At 44.2% G+C, this 23,480-nt stretch overlaps 1 protein-coding gene across 4 annotated transcripts in view; it reads left to right on the plus strand.

Moving 5' to 3' along the window:
* The window catches only part of Ano2 (anoctamin 2), a 341,107-nt gene that overhangs the window by 311,846 nt on the left and 5,781 nt on the right, over positions 1–23,480 (plus strand). For all 4 annotated transcript variants that reach the window (XM_028754440.1, XM_028754441.1, XM_028754443.1 and 1 more), the window contains 3 exons: positions 9,611–9,763; positions 10,120–10,172; positions 11,964–12,145. In XM_028754440.1, coding sequence (XP_028610273.1) covers positions 9,611–9,763; positions 10,120–10,172; positions 11,964–12,145 — 388 coding nt within the window. The remainder of the gene's footprint in view (positions 1–9,610; positions 9,764–10,119; positions 10,173–11,963; positions 12,146–23,480) is intronic.

Consider the following 23,480-nt stretch of genomic DNA (forward strand, 5'->3'; position numbering starts at 1 on the left):
TACCCCACAGGCTCATATTTTGAATGGTGGTCACCATCTTTTGCTACTATTTGTTGGGGGGTGGGGGAGGGTACTCCATTTTGAAGCAAGGGCTTAGCTCTTAGAAAGAGGCCAGGGGTGTTACTGAAAGTTATATCCTGGCCTCTGGTTCCAACCTTATTCTCTGCTTCTGGGTTAGTTGTGATGTGAATAGGCTTTGCCATATATCTGACACCATGAGAGACACAGTTGCAACAATTACACAAATTTGGTACTAGGAGTGGGGACAATGCCACACAAATGTGCACCTGTTGCAAGGTGCAACCCCCATTCAGGGCAGGTCTCAGTTCCTGGCCCTGAGCAAAGCACAAAGCTAGTGGAATAAAACTCTTGAGTGTGTGTTCCAAGACTGTGCCTCAAAGCACTGGGAAATTCCTTTCCCTGAGCCGTCCTGTTTATAGAACTGAGTCAGCCCACTGGATAATTGGGTACCTGCCCTCTCGCTAAATGGCACTTAACCACAGCTCACGCAGCACAGAAGGCCCTGCTCCAGGGTTTCTGGGAAACAGGGTGAGTCCAAGGCCACTTGTTTTCCCTTACTTCTGAGGCAGAAGCTGCTTGATGCTGTCCATACTGCGTGTCTTTCCTCTCATGCATACTTAGAAACAGGGGCACCATATCTGGATGCCACATCACTACTCCATCTCTGTTACTGCCCTGGCATGCACAAGGTGCCTGGCCAGTGCCAGGACAAAAGATGGATGGAGGAAATAGAGGAAGGACGCTGAGGGATCAACAGGTAGAAGTAACTCTTTTCCACTTCTCCTCGAACAGTCAGCAGCTCAGAAGGAAAGCTTGTCATTGTGACCTAGCTACATTATGGTCCCTAGAACGTGCATGTTTGTTTTTTCCCTGTTTTCTGACTTCTTTATTTCTTTTTCAATAAAGTTTCCATACTTTTTTTGTATTTTTCAAGTCTAATTTTATTTTCATTTTGTTGACTTTTTCATAGCCGTCTGGAGAGAAAAAAAATAAAATATGCAAGGGTCCTTGTGGCAATAATGCCTCTTAGAAGCACCTTTCTGGACTCAGCTGGCTTCCTGGCCTTTGTCAGTTGCTTTACTATAATAATGTGATCTATAGGGGTAGGTGGAAGGAAGGGTGAGCTCATGGCCGCCCTCCACACTCCCTGCTCATGTGTGTGTGTGGGGGTGTGTGGTATGTGTGGGCTGTATGTGTATCATGTGTGTTTGGTATGTGTGTGGTATGTGTTTGTGTAGGGTGTGTGATATGTGTGTGTGGTATCTGGGGAGGTGTTGGGTGGTGTGGTGTGTGGTGTGTGTGTGTGGTGTATGCGTGTTGTGTGTGTATAGTATGTATGATGTGTGTTATGTGTGTGGTGTGGTGCGTGGTAGTGGTGGTAGTGTGTGTGTGTGTGTGTAGTGTGTCTGTGTATAATGTGTGTCCCCACACACAAGGAGGTAAACAAGAGCGAGCAGATCACCCCGTGTATCATGCATGTGCTTAGCAGAAACCACTCTGTAGAGGCTTGTCCAGGTGTTGTGCTGACATTTCAGGTGTCAAGTTCTTAATGTTTGAATTGATATTACAAGCCTGTGTCTCTTCCTGTCTCAGCTTCCTGAAGTTTCCGATTGGACACAGTCCATTGTGTCAACCACAGACAGCAAGGAATTGAGTTTTACTTGCTGTGTTTATTTTTCTAGGTAGCTTGTGAGTGTCAGTCATCTGGGCAGGAAAGATCTTAACTCTTGGCACTGAGCAGGCGTTCCTAGTCTCTTTCGCTTGGTCTTCAAGGCAAACCCAGCGATTACTAATTGTGTGTGCTTTCCAGGGACCTACTGAGGGGGAACAAGTTATTCGTGCCTGGTGCTCCTGGGCACCCAGTGCTTGCACCCGCTGTCAGACTATAGTACTGTCTAGGATGTTCATGCACTCCTCTTCCTGAGTGCTTTCTTGAGCTCTTAAAAGGATAATAGCAGTCTGTTTAGCTTAGTCGGGTTCATGTTGCTGTAATAGAATGCCACAGGCTGGGTAACTCATAAACAATAAAGATGTAGTTGGCTCATGGCTCTGGACTCTCACAAGTTCAAGAGACTGATGAGGCCCTCCTTGCTGTGTCATCCCATTGAGGAAGGAAGAAGGGCAAGAGAGCTCAAGAGAATATAGAAAAAGAGGCGACAAACTTAGGTTTATCCTGACAATTAACCTCGTCCTGTAACAGCATTAACACATTCACGAGGTCAGATTGCCTCTCAGGGATCCGATTCTGACACATAAACTCAGTGGAGAGAAGAGCATATCCGAACCGCGGTACCACAGAAACCACTTTGCTTTCTAGTGATGAGTATGAAGTCTATAGGTAGACTCTAGTAGATACATGCTTGTTGAATGACTGGCAGATCAAGTGAGGAAGTCGTCAGTGAAGGGTGAAGATTGACAGGTCACATGTCTGTCACACATGCTACTGCTTTCCCCAGCATCAATGTCCTGGGCTGAGGACATGACCCGCACCTCATCCTTCCCATGGCTTCATCTATTCTTAGCCACCAACACTCCCAAGGCCTTTGTGTTTGTCACCAGACACTCTTAGGAGAAAAGGATGGCAGGGCATATCTTTAAAATGAGGGCTTATGAAATGGACAGCATTGAATTAGCACCACGTGCTTTTCCAAGACTATTCAGCAGAACAAACATACCACATGCCCTCCCTCCCCTGCATCACCCACCACTGCTTCACAGAAACAATGACCCTTAAGGACTGTTTCCTTCCCGTTTTTCTTAAGATAAAAATATAGAGGGAAAATCTAGCGGTAGAGATTAACGCAAAGACATTGGTAGCACAGAATCTCAAACATAACCACACCAGAAAATACAGTTCCCAGCTATTTCAGTGTTGGGCTGTACTGAGAGCCCTTCCTTGGTCTTCCCCAATTCTACATTTTTCTCTCAGAGAATCTAACTTGTACTTATCAGACATTTCTTGTAAACTTACCAGACACGATAGGTCAGTTACTTGTTTTCATTTATAATCTTATCTTTACTATCAGTGTTAATGTTTTTATTGTTTCTTGTTAGTTAGATTGGTTCATTGATAGATAATTACATGTATTTAGACGACAATTCTGATGTTCTCACTCCTGTCTTCTTTCACCTCTCTTCCCTCTGTACACACACACATTTCCCCTCACGTGTGTCCTTCTGCTTTGTGACCCAGTGACTTTAACCAGGGCTTCCTGTGTGACTGCAGATAGAGAACTATGAACTGGGGCCTTGGTGGGACCATAACTGAAGGCAATGTTTCCTCTTTTCTCAGAATCCATAGGCAACCATTCATTCAGCAGTAAGGTCCCATGAGCCCCTTCCACACACATGACTGACTGTTGGCAGAGCCAGTTCTGTTCAGGCCCAGTGCCCATAGCTGCTTCACGATTACAGTGGCCATGTCATGTGACATTGCACAGCCCTTCTCCTTATATTCTGGCTCTTTCTGTTTCTATCTCCTCTCCTGCAATGTTGCCTGAGCCAAAAAAGTGTGGTGTAAACATCTTGTCTAGGGCTGAACCTTCACATATCACGGATTCTCAGCATCTCAGACAACTACCTGTCTCTGTATTGAGTGTTGTTCACCACGAAGGGAGACTCCACTGATGAGGGGCTAGAGTAGCGTTTGTCTGTGGTCACAAACACAGATATTTAGAAGGCAGTTTACCATCATTTAGCAAACCATCAGGAATGTTATCTGCTGAGGCCTATGACTTCCCCATGGGCGTCTGGCCAGGTTTCTAGTACCAGGCATGGGTTCCCACTTGTGAAGCCAACCCCAAATCCAATCATGGAGCAGCTGGTCACAGTTGTTCAAGTGGGCTCATCACGCTTGGCAGCTCGGTATTGTAGCCTTAAGGTTCGGAGCTGGGTAGATTACTGATGCTCTTTGTCAGCCCAAAGCACCCTCTGGCACACTGAAAGCTAGCAGCGGAAAGGAGGTTCCAGTTTGACTCCTCTGTCTCTGTCAACTATGAACTTATGGTGTCTTTAGTTATAGAGTCTTATTATCTAGTTCTGGTGAAGACCCCACTTTTCAGTCCTCCTGAATGAGAAGCTTAGCTTTTACTAAATGGAAGGGAGTGGGGATTAAAGACAGTTGTCATATTTTCATTAGAGTTGGGACTTTCTTCCTCTGTCCTTTCCCAGAGTGTCCTTCCTGTGCTGGTCACAGCAGCAAGCATCGAGAATTGCTGTGTGGAGTTGTAGACTTGTCACAGCACTCTGATGAAGGAGAATGGTTTCAGTTCACACATTTTGCTTTCTGCTCTGTGTGTGTGTGTGTGCGTGTGCACGTGCGCGCGCGTGTATAGAGGGAAGAAGGGGAGGGGGAAAGAGAGGGAGAGAAGGAGAGAGAGAAAGAAAACAGGAAGAATAAGCTCCATTTGTAAAATAGATAACACTTAAGTATCTGTTTATATGACAAGAGGGCAATATAGATGCAGTAAAAACTCAAATATGGTCCCTGCTTGCGCTCCGGATTGCCCTCCTCCAAGAGCAGGTCAAATAAACATAAAGTGGCAAATCCAAGGCATTGTGGGAGGGAAGAGGAGAAGAGTGATGCCCACTGCACTTCAGGCTAGATGGGGAAGTTGAGAAGTGAGGAAAGAGAGACTCATGGGGTAGAGGTGAGTGGGGTGGGGTCAGAGTTGACTCTGAACAATGAATAACAATCTACTCAGCAGACCATAGAGAAAATTAGAGTAGTGGTGTACAGAGAGGCTCCGAAATCACAGATGCTGTGAAATGGTTGGAAAACAGGGAGGGTTGACCTCAAGCATTCCTACTAAACACTAGCCCTAAGGACAAAATACTGGGCTAGACAGGAAGAAATGAGTAAGTTTGGGTCAGATCACAATGAACTTTGAATGCCAAGTCAAGGGTCTGGACTTTGCTGGGTGTGCATGTTCGTGTATGTGTACATAAAATGGAAGGGTAGATATTTTCCCTGGTGACTTTTAAATAAATGAATAAAAAAATCAGAATTTTGTTCCATTGTTAGCTTTTCTGTCCACACTGGCAAGTGTGTTGTGTTTTTCCTACTACACCATTTATTTTTTTTCTCTAAGTAGATTGTCCTGGATTGTCCTGGCTGGCTGCTGTCTCGTTTAGCATAGTCCACTCTTCCTTGTTATTTTAGCCCAAGCCCAGGTAATCACTTACAATGTTAATTGTCTCCAGCATTAGACAGTGTAAGGCTGGCTTTTAGTTTGTAAGGCTCTTGGCTGCTGAGTGTGAGCAGAGGAAACCCCTGGAGTTTGTGCCCAGACTTGTTTCCAGGCTCTATGCTTCCAACCAACATTTCTGGAGCACTTTATGGCAGGCTTTGTAAAGATTTAGTTGAAAACCAACTTATGGATTCTTCCTTAATTGGCTTGGCCAGGGTTAATCTGTCACTGGCCCAGCCAAGCTGGCTTCTATTATGCAGCCACACTGAGGATTTCCTGTGTTTCTCTTGTCCTAAGGGAGGCTGGCTGTTTTTAGAAACAAATGTTGGTATTGGTGAAGGCCGGCATCCTTGTATCCTCTGAAGTGAACCCAGCAGGGCTCCTATCTGACTCAGTCCTCCAGACTTTTCCTTGAAATGAACAAGTCTTGGATTTGGCATCTGCATGCTAGTGGTGTGTGTGTGTGTGTGTGTGTGTGTGTGTGTGTATGATTTTCTCCCCCGAATTAATTCAAAGCTTGCTTTTTATTTCTGGCTCTTTGGATTGCCTCTTGGAAATGCTCAAGGGTACTCAGTCAATGCTGGAAACACCTGTAACATCAGGATGTGTGTAGAGAAGAGATTTCTGTGGCTCTGGAAACCTTGGAGTACCTGCAGAGAAGGGCAGCAAGGGCATCCTGTGGCACTCTTCTGAGGTTGTCGCATGCTGACCACATGGATTTCCACGTAGGGGTGGGAGACTGAAGCTTATATTATGAGATTTGGATAATGAGTGGGAACTATGGAGCACGGCCTGCTGGCACTAGAAAACAGTCATGTCAAACAAGATTTTGTGTCTGGACAGTCTGCGAAGGTGAAATCTGTCTGTCCCTTGAGGATAGCAGTTCACTAAAGAGACAAGTATAAGAGGAAAGTCCCACTTCCTCCGTGATACTGCAAGGATGCTGGATTTCCCCCATTGGCAGGTATGCTGTGAGGTCTTGCTGTATATGATAGCAACCCATTAAAAAGTGAACTGCCCCTTTCCACCCCACGGTGCCCTCCGAGGTTCTCAGTGTTCACACAGTTCTTCTGGAGGAAGTTCATTATGATCATGTTTTGCAGCCAAAAGTATCTGACTACCAGGGGCCAAGAGAATGCCACAAAAATCGCACCACACAACAGACCTCAGGCAAGAGATTTACTAGGGAAGGGGAGACCGAATGGCTGCCTCTGAGTGGGCACGCAGACAGTGGTGGACCAAGCAATGATGGTTGGCTTTGTGGCAGGAGGAGGTGTGTAGCATGTATATAAGAAAAACCCAGCAATGGTGGTGATGGTAGAACTATGTGAACTGTGTGGCATTGGCCCTTAGTGACAGTGGGGCCACTGTGCTGAGAGACTGAAGGTAGGATACAGTGTAGGGGAACACTCCTGGTTCAGGAAGGTGGGCGGGTCTCAGTTGACCAACAGCATCCATGAGTGTATTCAAATGTAGACATGTATGTTACAGGTATTAGCAAAGGACGCCAATCTCTGTTTCGTTTCCCTTGGTCATTTCCACTCTCCTTTGTCCCTTCTGTCCTAGCCCCTTACTCCTGAGTCCCAAATTAAATTTTCCAGAAATGCGTCATCTTTTAAAAGATATGCCAGGTAAAACTTTTATTATTTGTAGCAGGTATCCAAAACTTTTATTAGTAGTAGTATGTGTAGTGGGTATCCAAAAATAAATTTGGAGAGTCAGTTCTCTCCTTCCGCCTTGTTTCTGAGACAGAGCCCCTCTTGTTTCTGTAGTGAGGTGTCAGACATTATATGTGTTCTCCAGACTACCTAGCCCATGAGCTTCCACACAGTTCTTTTATCTCGATTTCCCAACTTGCTATTGCACTGCTGGGATTCTGGGTGTATTCCTCTGCATCCAATTCTTATGGAGGTTCTGAAGGTTGAACTTGAGCCACTGGGCTTGAGTGGCAAGGGCTTTTCCCCTGCACACCATCTTTGAAGCTCCAGGATGCTGCATTTGTGATTGACTGTGTTAGTGAGGACTCACACACCCTTCCCTACCTCTATTACCAACTAGCTCTTCCAGGACTCCAACCATGCATCTGAGGTATCTTGCCATCAATAACACCTGCTGGTCTCCTAGAACCCATGGAGAATCCACTGGGCATCTAGGACAAAGCAGAGGTCAGGGCTGTAGGAGCAAGGGCAGTGGCCACGCCTGTGACGCAAAAAGCCTGCCAACTCTGAAGCATTTTGGCTGGGCAAAGTTCCATGTGTTTTCTCTGGAAACTTTTAGTGACGTTGGCTTGTGTTCTTTGGGTATGGATACACACATACCCTTGTGTTTGGGTCCCTGTCTTCTCATTCTTTATGTAACTACCCTGGGACATGATGCTTGTCTAAGGGCACAAGAGTCACAGCATCACAGTTCTCACCGTAGGGAATTTAAAGCAGTTCCTCTGAGCTCTCCATTTAAACAGGAGTGTAGAAAGGGACTGAGTCGGGTTAGGGACACATCTGAACGTGGGATCTGGATTTTTTCAGACTCACTGAGCCTCTAAGCTTTAAGTTTGTGTCTGTTTAGCATGTAGCTATACGGTATACATTTTAATCATTTCTGTATGCTGATATGTTTCTCACTAAGAATAACAGTATATATAATACATAGCTAACTTATTACTTACATAAATAACTTACTCTTTGGGCCTTGGTATATGCATATATGTGTGTGTTAAAGCCAGAGGTTGGCTTTACAAACATCCATCTACTGCTTTTCACCTTGGTGGGTATATATATATATATATTTCCTTGACCGGTGCTGGGATTATAGATGTGCGTCCTACTATTCCTGACTTATTCTGTAGGTTTTGGGAAGGGGAACTGGTGAAGCAAACTCTTTACCCACAGAGCCATCTTCCCACTCTGACATGTTCATGTTACATTTATTAAACAGTTATTAGGTATCAGACGTTATATGTGTTCTCAGCACTTCCATGTGTCAGAGATGCCAGTCTGGTGAGGATTATTTTATGAGGCTTAATTGTACTTGCTGTAACTGAGGGACAAAATGGTTGATACCTGCTGGTAATGTGTAGGGAATCCAAATAAGATGACTTCCCTGGGATCGAATGTGCAAAGACCCCTCGCACCCCACCCCAGGGTATGTTAAGCCCTTGGCTTTACAATAAAGAAAGACACTTGAGTAGGTAGTCCCAGCAGGGCTGAGCACTGGCTGCTTCAGGAACAGGCTTGTTTGTGGGGGCATTTTGGAAATGGGGTTAGAGAGGCAGCTTAGAATAGACTGCATCACCAGTGTGCCAAAACAGGGACTCTGGATTCTATTCAGTAACTAAAGGGGATTACACGGACATTTTTATGAATAGGGAGAGTCAGATGACAGGGTCAGATGACACAGTATGTGTGCTGCAAGCCCCAGAAGTCTGGTAACAAGGAAGGTGGCTGGGAAGTCGTGGCCAGGCTCCAGGCAGAGCTGCAGGATGGCTGCTGAGCGCCTTTCTCACTGTTCCTACAGTTCAGAATGCTCTCTGGCTCCTCCTAGTCACACACACACTCTTCTTCCTAGATGGTGCCGAGGTCATCCACATGGAGACTTTGTTTAGTCACCACCCGAGTAGACATCAGCTCTGTCTCCTCTGCTTCTCTGACCCTAGCACGTTCTTTTTCCCCTCTCGGAGCACATTTGCAGAAGTCCTGTTGAACATCTTTACGTACACTTATCTCCGCTCTCTAATCTGCTCTCCACGGCAGGACTAGGCCTTTGCCTCCCTAAATACTTGGCACAGTGCCTGACATTTTTCCAGCCCTCAATAAACGTGTGATGAATGAATTCTTTCCCAAGAAAAAGTAATGGATCTGTCTATGGAAAAGGATACCCAAGCTGGACCTGGTGGTGCATGTGAATGATCTCAGCATTTGGGGTCGGGTAGGGGTATGAGGCAGGAGGATCAAGAGTTCAAGGTCAACCAGGTGTATATAGCAGCAGGACTCATCTCAAAAGGGAGAGGGAGTGTTCAACTTTGAGAGGGAGTTTTTAAAGCTATACTAAGGGCTGACAACCGAGGGCCAACTTCAGCCTACTTTGTAGACTGCTTTGTAAATAAACCTTTATGGGAAGCACAACCACACTTGGGAGGAATGGCAGATGCTGTGGTAAGACAAGACAAACCATAGTTCAAATGTATTTCCTCTTTGGCTACTTACAGAGCCTACCAACCCTTATGATTAGTTTCTGCAAGTAAGGGATAGAAGAAAGTGTCTCAGTCACACATCGCTGCTGTAGGAAGACAGGGAGGAAAGGATGAAGGAGACCCTAATAGAGAGGATTTGGGGCCACAGAATAGAGATGGCCTTCGCTCCCACAGTTCCCCGCTGAAGCCTCTCCTGTGTGCTCTCTTCTAGTCATCCAGTTTGGTTTTGTCACCCTTTTTGTGGCCTCCTTTCCTCTGGCCCCCGTGTTTGCTCTCCTCAACAATGTCATTGAAGTGCGGCTGGATGCAAAAAAGTTTGTTACAGAGCTGAGACGCCCAGATGCTGTGAGAACCAAAGACATTGGTATGTTCTCCACCCCCTTTGAGGCCTTGTGCTCCCCCTTTCCCTCCCCATGAGGCTCCTTCCTCCTGTTCCACAGAGCTCAGGGAGCCAGCATAGCTCTCCTTTCTTTACTGCTTGGAACTTCTCCTGTTTCTTTCCTTGGATGTGAGAAGTCCAGTAGAAGTCATTTAGCTATCCTAAGTTGTCCCCTAAGTTTCCAGACAGGAGTACCCTAAGCTTTTCTGTGCAAACCCAGTTCGGGAAGGGGGCAAAAAGCCTTCCTAGGTAACCTTCTACACAGTGTCATCCCTTAGGGCCTTGCTGTCTCTGATGCCAGGTTGGGACTAACCAGAGATGCCTGCACTTCTGTCTTACAGGAATTTGGTTTGACATTCTCTCTGGAATTGGCAAGTTCTCCGTCATCATCAATGTAAGTGCTTGCTTTCAGAAGGCCTTAGCTCTAAGGGAGGAGCTTCCAGAGAGCCCAGCCTTGGAAGCAGAAACCAATCTCATTACTTCTCAGCTTCTCCTGTTTAGAGCTTTGCTTTAGACAGCCTCCTGCTTCGTGCTTACACAAGCCTTGTATGTAACTCATGTTGCTGCCTGACAATGCAATTTAGCTTTAAATTTTATTAAGGAAAAAGCTCTTGTCCATATGACTATATGTCTTGGCATTAAGAGTCAAAATCAGATCTTTTTGGAGTCAAGAATAATGAAGAAACAATTTGCCCTATCTGCCCATCTCTTTCCATTTGATTTGTCCTCTTTTGTACCTGGAATGTTGCCTAGGTTACAGTTCCTAATTCCTCAACATTCTTAGTGCAAAGCCTTAATCCCTCTCATGGACTGGTGTGCCCTGTAGGTTAAGCTAAGATAAGGAAGAAAAAGGGATACTTGCCAAACTCATATACATGGCAGAAGAAATTGCTTTTGTCCACTGGATGAACAGTGGCCAGATAGGGGTCCCCTCCAGCTCTTCCTTCCAAGAAGGCACCAGCCAGCTAGGTGTACATTAGAAAGCCACAGTTCATCTTCCTTAGGTAGCAGAACGTTGATTTCTAACTCAGTTCCTTGATACCTGCCCACAAATGATCAAGAGGTTTTGGGGTGTGCGTGTGGAATCAGTCTGCTGCAGGTCGAGTGTTTAGATGTAGGAAGCACCCCTTTGGATGCTTAGAAATAAAGCACAATTGAAAAGGAGATGAGCTGTTACTTTGAGCCATGTCTGTTAGAAAAGAGACCCTCAGTGTCAGCGACATTCTATCTGTGTTACAGAGTGACAGAGCGTTTTTTTCCCCTGGCTGCTAAGAGTCTTGCTTGCTTATCAAACCAACAGGATGACAGGATGTAGGAGTCGCTTCTACCATTTAGAAACATTCTAGAAATAATGTAGGATAACGGGAGGACAAAGAAGTGCTCAACGAATCACAGTTACGATAATTATACGTATGTTATTAATTTTCAAATATGGATATGGCCCACTTATGTATATACATTCAGAAAAAAAAATACCTAAACCAGATTTTAAGGGGCCTTAATTATTGCGCAGACTATCGTATAAACAGCTGCCAAAAAGATTTAAGGTTCTCTTTGCAGAAAGTCACTCCAAATCCAAACAAGCAATCACTCACCTGCATTCAGCTTACTTTTGGCCATTTGTAGAGCACTTAGACATCCCAAATGCTGTGTGGGATGAGTATGGCCCATCTAGCAGGCCCAGTGCCTCTTCCCTTCCATCTCTCCCCTTTCATAAGATGAACAAAGAAATAGCTTCTACTGCACGAGGCACTGCCAAGTGTCCCGAGATGATGATCTGATTGAGGAAACTATGTTCCTGACTCTTTAGTGTTCCCTCAGGACACATGCACAGGCCTCCAGCTCCCTTACCCCATATACCAGCCCCACTTTCATCACGCCAAGGGAGAGTCTCAGAAGACCTTGAACTCTGTTTTGGCTCAGCCAACAGCAATGCCAATCCAAGTATCTCAGAGGTGGAACGAAGCCTCCAACACTCAATATTGTCATTTCCTCTGTCCAAAACTATGAGCCATGGAAACTTAGGGGCAGGCTCTTAGGGAAAGGTAGATGCTCCCGTGTCAAAGCTTATAGCTCCTCTTGATGGTGTGCCCAAGGGTGGACAGTTCCTCAGTCACATGTCCACTGTGCCTTCCAGAAACCACTCATTGAGACTTGTACTTGGTGCTTGTCATTCTGTCCCCAGGCTTTTGTCATTGCTGTCACCTCCGACTTTATCCCCCGCCTTGTGTACCAGTACTCCTATAGCCACAATGGGACTCTGCACGGCTTCGTCAACCACACGCTCTCCTTTTTCAATGTCAGCCAGCTGAAGGAAGGGACACAACCGGAGAACTCACAGTTTGACCAGGAGGTTCAGTTTTGCAGGTAAAATGATGTGGGGGAGGGGGGCCAGGACCAGTAGATCCCAAGAGTTATTTAGAGGACCTGGAGGGGGCTCCTTCTTCTTTGTCTCCATCTCCTATCCCTCCAGAGTTGCTATGACCTCACTTGATTGAGTCACTAAATATTGATGAGTGCCTTGTGCTTCACACGCTAGAGCAGATTAAGTGCTATATAACTCTGATTATACTGTCAAGGAGAAGAGATAGCAGAGGAGTCAGTCATCATACAAACTCACATGTAGGCCTGTGTGCATGGTGAATAGTCAAGAGACTAGCGTGGAAAAGATGCACTTCCTAGATAGGCTACAAGGAGGTGAGTTTCACAAAGGGGAAGTACTCTAGCGTGGAGCTAGACAATGGAGTTTCAGTGAAGGAGACCTTTTGAGAAACTAGTACTGGAAAATAATGTAAGCTGTGTCAGAATTCCTGGGATCACATAGGCCAAGCACAGAATTTGTATAGCATAAAGAACACACCAGAAGCTGTGAAATCTCATAACACCTCCAATATGATCTAATAGGAAGGCATGGCTTTTTTAGTCATCAGAGATTGACACACAAAGTGTATGTTGAGGTAACTGATGAGATTTCAGAGGAAGATGGACTAGGGTTTGGAGAGCACTGGGGGTAGTTGGGCTGGTAAGCCACTGGGACATGAACTATGATAGGCCTGGGATAGGGTCACAGAGGAATTAAGAGAAAAGAAGAAAAGTTTTTTTCACATGATATGATGCAGAGTTAGTGGTGATAGACACAGGAGGGAGGCTGAGTCTGAAGATGGCTTGGAAACTGTGGTTCTGTTGACATGTCGAGGAAGGTGCTAGAACCTGATCTTATAAGACATGGTGTGATTCTGGCTTCAGTGAGACTGGAATCTCAGTATAGTCAAAACAGTGAAAAGATCAATACTTGGACGATCATATCATATTGAAGATGCTGCCATATTTCATGGCTTCCCATGTGTTCTTCTTGCTATCCAAACTCAGCATTTTGGCCTTTGTGACCACAGGAATTCTGACACACTTCATGTTATTTGTCATTTCTATTTTGTCAAATGTCCTCCTTAATTAAGCCTGCACTGTCTAGCTCTACATTAGAGTATGTTCCCTTTTGCCATTTGACATTCATACGTGCTGAGTTTGATATTGGTCATGGCGCATTGCCAATGGTGGTTGGTCAAGCAGTGGTTTTCACCTTCCTCCTGGATATATCCTAAGCTGGTATTCAGAAGAGGTGGCTGAGAGACACCACTCCAGGAATCCCCGACGCCAAGATACAGAAAGCTCTTTGTGACTTCTCAAGGAAACTAAAGAACAGAGGAACAGCAAGAAACAACTTGTTGGACCCTTCTGGAGCTTGGCTACATGAGAGTCTCAGCCATGTCTTCATCAATACCACACCCCACGTATTGCAAACACAGATTAAGGAGCCAAGGGGAGATGTTGTGGGACTGGCAGGGATTGTTCTGGTCACCCTCCAGTGTGTCTGATGAATAGCTGCTGGTACCCCCATCAAAGCAGTATTCTAGTTTCCTTTTTCTTAATATCATATATGAATTAGATAATGTTTCATTATGTCATTTTATACATGTATAAAACTGTACTCTGACCATCTTGCCTGGTTTCCCTATTTTGTCTCTCCTACCCCTCTCACTGATCCTCTCCTCTTCCAAGTAGTCCCCTTTATAGTTTCATGCCCTTTTAAAAAAAAACATCTGGAATCTACATGTCGTAGCTGTCCAGTGGCCACAGATGAACCCTTTCAGGGTTCACCTGAAAGGAGGGATAGAAATGAAAAAGAGATGGAGGGACGAGAGAAACATGAAGTCAAGACAAAGTTCTCTGATCAAGGCTCAAAATTTAACATTCAGCACTTGTATATACAGGGAAAGCCCCATGGAACTCATCCTTTGTTTCAGCTGTAAGGCAGGCTCAGCAGACAGTCTCTTCTTTTATTCTTGCAGAAAGTTACAAGTGTAAACAAAGCAGCAGGATTCACCCAGGGGTTAAGGTCCTGTGTGGCAAACAAGATCTGTTCAGTCTGCTCAAGGCTGGGAAGTGCATTACATGTGAGAAGTACGCATGCAGTATTTAGCCTATTGAGATTGACTTGTTTTCTTTGCCCCAATGTTCCCCATTTCTAACTATTTTTCTACAGATGGCCTTGGTGTTCTTTACGGCCTAATGCAACTCTCTCTATCTGTCTCTATCTCTCTGTCTCTCTGCCTCTGTCTATCTCTCTGTGTGTATCTATGTGTGTGTGTGTGTGTTTGTGTGTGTGTGTGTTTGTGTATACGTGTGTGCACGTGTGTCTGTGTGTTTGTGTGTGTTTGTGTGTATGTGTGCGAGTGTGTGCGTGTGTGTGTGTGTGTGTGTGTGTGTGTGTATGCATATGAGTTTACATTTCCATTATTGATTCATCTGTTGATGGACATCTAGGCTGTTTCCATTTCTTAGTTATTGTGACTAGAACAGTGACAAATATGGATATGTGGTGCCAGGCATGGTGGCACTTGCCTTTAGTACCAGCAGAGGCAAGTGGATCTCTGAATTCAAAGGTAGCTTGATCTAGTTAGGAAATGTTTACATGAATGACAAACCTAGACTGTTGGGTAGCTTTCTTATTTTATTTGTTTGAGGGTCTCCATGTGGATCTCCATGGGGGTGACACTAATTTACATTCTTCACACCAGCACTGTTTGTTTGTTTTGAGGGTAGACATTCTGATTATAGCGAGACTGAAATCTTAGTACAGTCAAAACAGTGAGTGTGTGCTCACACTTTCCCGGTGGGGCTCAGAGCCAGATGCTCCTAAGGGAGACGCTTAAGCTCAGATCTACAGTCTGAGACCATGAGAGCGATGATTTGGTCATCCTAACCCAGACAGCTTAGCTTACTGACCCGTGATTTAAATCGATAGCCATCCTCAATCAGCACTAACTTTAGATCTTAACAGTAGTCAGCCAAGAAAAGATGAAGCAGCAGTGACCAGCAGGTCTATCCATTCATTTATATGAGCATAGATTTCTCAAGGGTTTTTACAGCTGGGGCTCCAAAGTGCCCAACCTTCAGAAGTCCTCTTGCAGGTAGATGTCCTTCTACACTAGGCACTACCCAGGCCACTGGATCTGGCTGGTTTGCCAGACTGTCCATGGTGCTGGATTTTGGTCTGTAGCTTCAACAGCCATGTTCTTTAGCGCAGAGGCTCTGTGCCAGAGCTGCAGGACATTTCTAATAAGATATGGGTGTAGCCATGGGCCTTTCTATGCCCACCCCAGCTCCTGAGTAATGACCTGGAGACTATATTTATTTATGGGCTTTTGGCCTTGTACCTAGAAGCTGTGACCTACTAGCTCATAATTCAATTGTCCCTTTATGCTAATCTGAGTTCTATCACATGACTGGTTAGTTACCTCTCCTTCCTTCTTGGCCTGCTTCTTCCTCCATGTCTGGCTGGCTGAATCTCCCATGCCTGACTCTTTCCCAGAGTTCCTCTCTTTGGAAGTCCCACCTTACTATTCTGCTTACTGCTATAGGCCATAGGCTTTTTATTTCAATCAATCAGAAGGTGATGTTTAAAGTACTAAGGCAAGAGATGCTTAACACTACCAAAATCCAACCTGTAATTAGATCTTTGCCGGTTCAGAAATCAGTATTTGAATAATACAAGGACAATCTTTACATGGTGCACAAGAACATCACTCCAACATATGGGTCTGTTCAAGCGTTGCCCACAAAGTCAGTCAATAGATTTGCACTAAGCAAACAGGCCCTGAAAAGTAGCCATTCTAGTATTTTTAATAACTGAAAATCCATAATTTTATTAACTGGGAGTGATCGTGGATATAGTCCCTTAATGCTTCAGTCTATCAAAAAGAAATCAAAAGAAACCGGTAAGACTTGGGAAACTTTGGAGTTCTCTAAGATTATAGATGTTCCTGGTGACAGATTCTGAACTAAAGTTCAGATCAAGTTTCTCCAAGATCACAAATTCCCAGGGTTATGCAGTGAGAATCAAGGTGAATACATCTGTTTCTCTTCAGATGGTCTAGCAGCACCTACCCGTCATAGAGCGAACACCCTGGGTCTTTCTTCTCCCATGATTCTAGATCACCCAGTAGCAGTTACGTTTCCTGAACATCATTGACTTTGATGGATCCATACTGGGAGCCAAGAGTAGGTCTAATTTTGAATGAGGTTTAATTCAATCAAACAAGTCAAAACCCCAATCTTTATCTCCCAATTGTATTTTTGTCAATTCAGACTATACTTTAAAGCTCCACACGATTGGTATCAGCTGTCCTGACCAATCAAGTAGAGCTTATTCTACTCATCCCATACTGCAAAGGCTCAGGACCCAGAAGTGTTGTCAGGACATGAGTCAGGACACACAGGGTTGAGACTTAAGGTCTCTGGATTTTCTAACCAGTTATACACAAAACTCTGACAATATCTTCATAGTTTCTATGCAGGTAGATGAAATTGTGTGTAGTGTGTGTATTACCCATCAAAATTATGCTGAGGATGAGGAGATGACTCAGAGAGCAAAGCTGTGGCTGCACAAGTGTAAGAATCTGAGTTCCTATCCCCACACTCACATAGGCCTAACATAGTAGTGCGATTCTGTAATCCCAGTGCTCCTGTGGGAAGACAGTAGGCAGAGACAGAAGGATCCCCTGAAGGTCATGGGCTAGGCAGGTATACAAGGTGCCCACCAAAAGACTATCTCAAAGAAGATGGAAGGCAAGGACTGATACCACAAGTTTTCTTCTGTGTTCCTGTGAACACAGACATAACACACATACACACACACACACACACACACATACAGTGGGGGGAGGTGCTGGGTTGGGGAGATAAAGAGGGGTATGAAGAGAGAGATTTAATAAAAGAAACCTGCTGCCAACGAGAGACAGAACTGTCAGGAGCATGCATAGGAGGTATACGTTAATTCTACCCTTCTGCCAAGAAAATGCGTCTTCAGAAACAAATCATCCTGAGATCAAACTGGAATGACATTTGGAGCAGCCAGGTTCTGTATCCGTTAGGATTATGGGGTCATTGTGCCAATGTTTGAAACCCTGATACTGTGATATAGAGTACCACAGTACCTCCATCAGGAAGTCCAGATGAAGCAGGGGAGTAGGTGAGAAGGATGTTCAAATGACACTCTAATAACTTCTTACGGGGTCACTGTGGGGACAATACCTCACTCAGATTTAAATATTTGGGAGTAAGCATTCAAAAGATTGAAGATAAAGAATGAGAAATTCAGTGGTTACAGGAATACTCTATTTTATATTTTGGCTTTGTTTGAGACAAGGTCTTCTTGTGTAGTGTGGCTGGATGAATAATTATGGCGCTTAGAATGGTGTGCTGGCTAATCTTGTGTCAACTTGACACACAAACTAGAAGTATCTGAAAAGAGGGACCCTTCATTGAGAAAATGTCGCTATACTATCTGGCTGTAAGATCTTAGTTATTGCTGGGATGGGGTGGTCCAACTCTTTATGGGTGGTGCCATCCCTGGGTGGTCCTGGGTTCTATAAGAAAGCAGACTGAGCAAGCCATGGGAAGCAATCCAGGCCCTACATGGTGTCTGCATCAGCTCCTGCCTCCAGGTTCCTGCTCCATGTGAGTTCCTGTCCTCTGGTGCTGAGCAGCAATGTGGTAATGTAAGCAAACTGAATAAACCCTTTCCTCCCCAACTTGCTTTTGCATTATGATATTTTGTTGCAGCAACAGAAACCCCAATTAAGACATCAACACCCCTTTCTTCCTATCCACAAACACATGGGAATTCGAGTCACAAAAGAGTATATAAACCTAATTATTTTCTCAGTGTTAGCTTAGTCATGAATCTTTCAGTTTTTTTGGTAGTGAAAAATATACTCAATTGTGAAAATATAAAATCCAATGTGAAGTTCCAGAGCTTCAGAATAGCTACTTAGTGTAGAAGTTCACTGAGATGCACAGACTGTGGGACTGGTTTGGCTGCATGATGTTAGTTACTTGCAAGTCTTTTATAATGAAGCACTAATATATCCTAAGAATTTTTTCTTCAAGATTTATTTATTTTATTTATTTATTTTTTTGCTGTGTCACTGTCTTCAGACACAGCAGAAGAAGTCATCAGATCCTATTACAGGTGATTCTGAGCCATCATGGGCTTGCTGGGAATTGAACTCAGGACCCCTGGAAGAGCAGACAGCGCTCAACCACTGAGCCATCTCTCCAGCCCCAAGAAATATTTTTAAAAGAGCTAGGATTACATGTGTTGGCTATTATTTCTGGGTTACAAATGGTTTTGTTGGAATTCCATATTCATATGGCTAAGTTAGTCTGGCTAGTGAACAGGACAAGGGTGGCAATCATAGAGAATGGTGTGCCAAAGGGGATGCTGGGTGGTGAAGGTGTTGTACAAAGAGCATTGTATTCAAGAAAGAAGCTAAAATGAGGAGGAAAAATAGATGTCAGATCCAGAACCTATTGGTCAGTGATTTGTGTCGAGCCTTCGTGATGTTGTCTCTCTGAGTATAATTAAGGTGATTGAGTTGCGTTGAAAATGAGATGCCTTGTTCAAATCTAAGTGGATGTCTAGGCAATAGTACAGTGTATGATCTAGGCATAGTATGTCAAATAGGGCTAAGAAGGTTAAGGATTGTTGACGAAATAGCTACTTAATGTGGCTCTTATGAGAGAGAGTGACAGAGACAAAGAGAGACAGAGATACATAGAGAGACTATGCATATGGTGGAGAGTCTGAGATAAATACTTTGGGAATCAGATGCAAGTTTGTAGCCTATAGTCCAGCTTTGTAATTGCTCTGCAGCAGGAAATGAACTTTATATTGAGTATCTGGCAAAGAGCCTTGAGAACTTGATGGTCCTTCTGATTCTCAGTCATCAACAACCTCTGAGACAAATATAATCACATAAAACTGAGGTCTTGGTTTCCAATCCAACCTTACCTGGGATAGAGGTTTTTCAAATGGCAGTAAGCATTAAGACATGTCTCCGGCTGCCCATTTGCAATGGGCAAAGAAAGGCAAAGCCACCATTTCTGGGGACATTCTCACCTCAGCTATTGAACTACTCCAACGTGGCTCTTCTTAAACTGTTCCAAGATGTTGGGTATCAAGCATGATTAGTGGCTATTTGACAAGGTCAAGCAGCTGCCATGCACTGGAGGTTGAATAGTGTCTCAGTTCCTAGCTCAGCAGGAAGGAAGCAGAGAGTTCACAGGGGCAAGGACACACATGGGCACCATCACCCCAACTGGACTGTTTGGAGGTGTTGGCCATGCAGAAGCGGGCATCCTCAATTGGCTCCTGCTAAACATAAGCGCTTCCATATCCCCAGGCTCCGTGCAAAGCCTTTGAAGAAACAACATCCGCCTTGCGTCTGTTCCATGTAACAGCAGAGGTAGCCCATTTTCCCAGGTGTCAGCTCCCTGATCTTTACCAACTGTTAGATTGACATGGTTCTCATTAGCCCCTAATTGCCTCTACTGTTTTCCTCTACCAACAGCCAGTTTCAGAAGGCATTTTAAAGTGGCTCAGATGGTCTGAAAGTATTGTACATAATTGTTTCAGCATTAATATGACATTCAATTCCAATGGGGCTATTTAAAAAGGTTTTTTTTTTCACACCTCTGTTTGGAGTCAAGAAAGGCATTCACTAACTGATTCATTATAGACCTAACACTTCATCTAAGCAAAAGTCTTTCTTGATGATGGGTGATCAGCTTCTCAGTGTTGGCTCCCTCCTTCCCTTCAGCAACTGTGTTTTCGTGGGTTGTAGCAGATCTCACAGTCGCTGGCTACCCTATAGGTGAGGATGGACAGAGGATGGTGACAGCTAAGGAGGTCTCTTTCCCTCTCTGACTATGCATTTGAGTTGGTTCAGATGTTAGATGTGCCCCTGAGGATGTGCTTGGATGCTCGGTACCTGGCTGGTGGTGCTCTTCTGGAAGGTTGTCAAACTCCCGAGAGTGGAGCAGGCATCTCTGGAGGAAGTAGGTCACAGAGGTTTGAGGTTTGTGGTTCTGTCCTACTTCCTGTCCAGTCTCTCCCTACTGACGGGATTAGGTGTAAACACATTACAGCCGTCCTTCTCACCATGGTGGAATGTCTCCCCTCATACTGTGAGCTACAGTGACTCCCCTCCCTTTCTTAAGTGGCTTCTGTCAGGTATTATGTCACAGTGGTGAGAAAACCCAGTAACAGAGCCTTGGTTTCTATGTCTGTAAATGCAAGGGCTTCCCAAGAAATCTAATGGTTCATTAATATATGAATACAGTGCTATAAAAATCTGAAACACCAAAGGTCCCCACTGCAGCCCTGTTCTACTTCCAGCTGAGCCTCTGAGCAAATCCAGCATTTTCCAACAATAAGCAGATGGCATGTGTGGGAACCTTTCTCCCATTTTTCCATATCTTTAATATAATAGAAATTACAGAACCTTGAAGTTATCGTTTCATAGGTTTGTCTCATAGCAATGAGTTTGTCTCATAATTTGAGTTAATGGAAACCTCGTTTCTTTAGGTAATGTCCAAATTTAACTCCATGCATTCAATTTTCACAAAATAATATTAAGTTAGTTTTAAAACTAAAATAAAATGTTGACTTTTTAAAAAATCCGTTTCACCTGTTACATGGAGGTCTGCCCCAATTAACACTGTAATGTTGCTTTTGAAATCTCAGTATAAAACACACCAGAGTCAACTGATTATTGCTAGTAATTGTATCTTTTTAAAATTATGCTAGGAATGTAATTCAGCAGTAGAGCACTTCCGTGGCATACAGAGACCTTGGGTACCATTCCTAGCACTGCAGAAAAATGTATGAACTTCTTACAAAAATAATTATGTGTACATATATCTATGTATAAAAGGAGCCCCAGACTTTATCTCCCAGGAGACAACACTGCCCCCCACTCCTTGGTGTGGAAGCTTTTAAAAATCACATTAACCTATGTTGTCTTATCTCACTGTGTCTTCCTTTAATGTTGAGTGTACATACATACCTGTACATGTGTTTTTCATGCTTGGTCTGGAAGGCAGCTGGGTCCCTTCTGGGTCCTTAGCCCTGTAGTACACTGTGTACTGGTACCTTTTTCTGATTTAGACTGCTGAAGTTCAGAGACATGATGTACCTGACTCATGTCGAAGGCAGAGGCACCCCAATGCCATGTGTCCTGTTTAGATGACCTAGTTGTCTCATGAGTGAAAGTCTGTCTGTCTTGGAAGACTCAGAAACAACTCTTCAAAAATAACATTAACACTCAAGGACAATACAGCAGAAATGGAGGAGGGTGAGCGTCTCCATCTGATGTGGCTGACATGAAAATTTTGCTTCCCTTTGTGGGAGGCATGAGTGTGCTGAGAAACTGAGGCTGCCCAGAGGAGACTGTCAGGTGTTGGGGGTCATATGACAGAATGAGGACGAACTAGGAAAAAAACTGTACTTCCCTGGTCTCAGGGCATCCTCCATCAGTCAGAGTCGCTCCTGCCTTGTGCCATTTATCTGAATGTCATCCTAGAGAAGGCCCCTGTGGCAGCCAGTGTCTGACACATCTGACGGTCATCAGCATCTTGGATCTGGGACTTGAGTGAAACCTTTTCTGGAAGCCAGGAGGATTAAGAAGGGTTATCTGTGTGCCATGTCTAAAGTCATAAGTCACCTTTAGCAAAGGAAAGAATAGTTACTATAGGTTTGCAATCCGTAATCTACAAATCCAAAACACTTGGTTCAAATAAGTCTGAAAGGGTTTGTGTTAATATTATATCACGAATGGAAAATTAAATACTACAAAACATTGCTGCATAAACATGCAATGATTTAAAGGTAGTGTATAAAACTATCTTCACTTTATGTGTGAAAGGAATATCTGAACCATTAATGAATTTCACATTTTTGCTTCAGGCCTATCCCCGAGATGCCTTAAATGTAAGCAAGTATTCCAAAATAGGAAGAAATTCTGAAATCTCTAATCCTTCTAATACCCAGAGTTTCAGATAAGGGACACTCAGCCTGTACTGGGTGGTTTCCTCTGAAGGACCAGGCAATGTGCTGAATTCTTTGAGTTGGTACAAAGCCACAGTGGGAAGAAAGGTTCAGGCTAACGTGGATGAGAACACTGGGTTTCAGAACATTCAGTAACGTGGGTGATGACTGTGTTAGTCATCTTTTTGTCGCTGTAACAAATACATGGAATGAGCAATCTATAATTAATAAAGAGAAAGTGTTGATTTTGGCACTTGATGTTTAGGAGATAATTTTCTTTAGGCTGGTGGCAAGGAAACATGTCATGAAAGGAGCATGTGCTAGAGGAAGCAAAAGAAAAGAGGAGAAGGAAGAAGGGTCTCACAACTTTTCACTCCCCAGTTGACCAAAGGATTTCCAATGAGTCCCCAATACTTTAAGCTTCCACTGCCTTCCAACAGAGTGACAAGGGGCCAAGACCTTAACACCTGGGACCTTGGAGAACAGTTAGGAAGGACCGGGAACCCAAGTGCTGGAAGTTGTTGTCAAGAACACACACTTCCCTCAGCTCTGGACTTACAAAACAAGCACCACAGATCATTACCACAGCAGTTCAAACAATGAAGCCTATTAGCCACCTGTCTTTTGAAGACACTTCTATTCTTAAAGCTAATTGCCTCTTTGTTTAGCAAGTGTCTTCTGGCTACTTAGAGAAAACCGTTGATAAGCCTGACTCCTTAGGATCAAATTTCAGAGGAAAAAAAATAAATATTATGTAACCCGAACTTACATTGGCATGTAAACAACCAATTATGTACCCAGTGGCACAAGCTTACTGGAATCCGGGCTCTTCAAAAGATGAATCATGGTTCATTAGTGGATTGTGAAATCGCTTCAATGGGTCACAAACAGCCTTTGGAAGGATTGGGACAGACTAGAATGGGATGGAGGGAAGAACAGACCAGGGTAGGCTAGGGTAAGCTACAGCAAAGTATCAATTTATCACATACAGTAAAGTTTACATTCTGTGTTATATTCATTTCAGTAATAGATACGTCTACTCATTAGTGTAAAGTAAGTTGTTACTGTAGGTCAGAGAGCTACTTTAGAAAGGAATGTGGGACAGAGGCGTGTCAAGTCCCTTACCACTATTTTCTGTGTTGTGGCTTTCTCTTCAGTGGAACCACCCTGTACTCCTCTGCATAGAGTTTCAGGTTGATCACTCTGGACAGATCTCTGCCAAGCCCCTCCCCCCACCACCACCCCAGATCCTCCATCTCACGGATGTGCCTGTTAGATTCAAAACATGTTTTAGACACCAGGGGAGGGCAGAGC

Source organism: Grammomys surdaster, unplaced genomic scaffold, assembly GCF_004785775.1.
Source record: "Grammomys surdaster isolate TR1022 unplaced genomic scaffold, NIH_TR_1.0 126013, whole genome shotgun sequence".
Lineage (NCBI taxonomy): Eukaryota > Metazoa > Chordata > Mammalia > Rodentia > Muridae > Grammomys > Grammomys surdaster.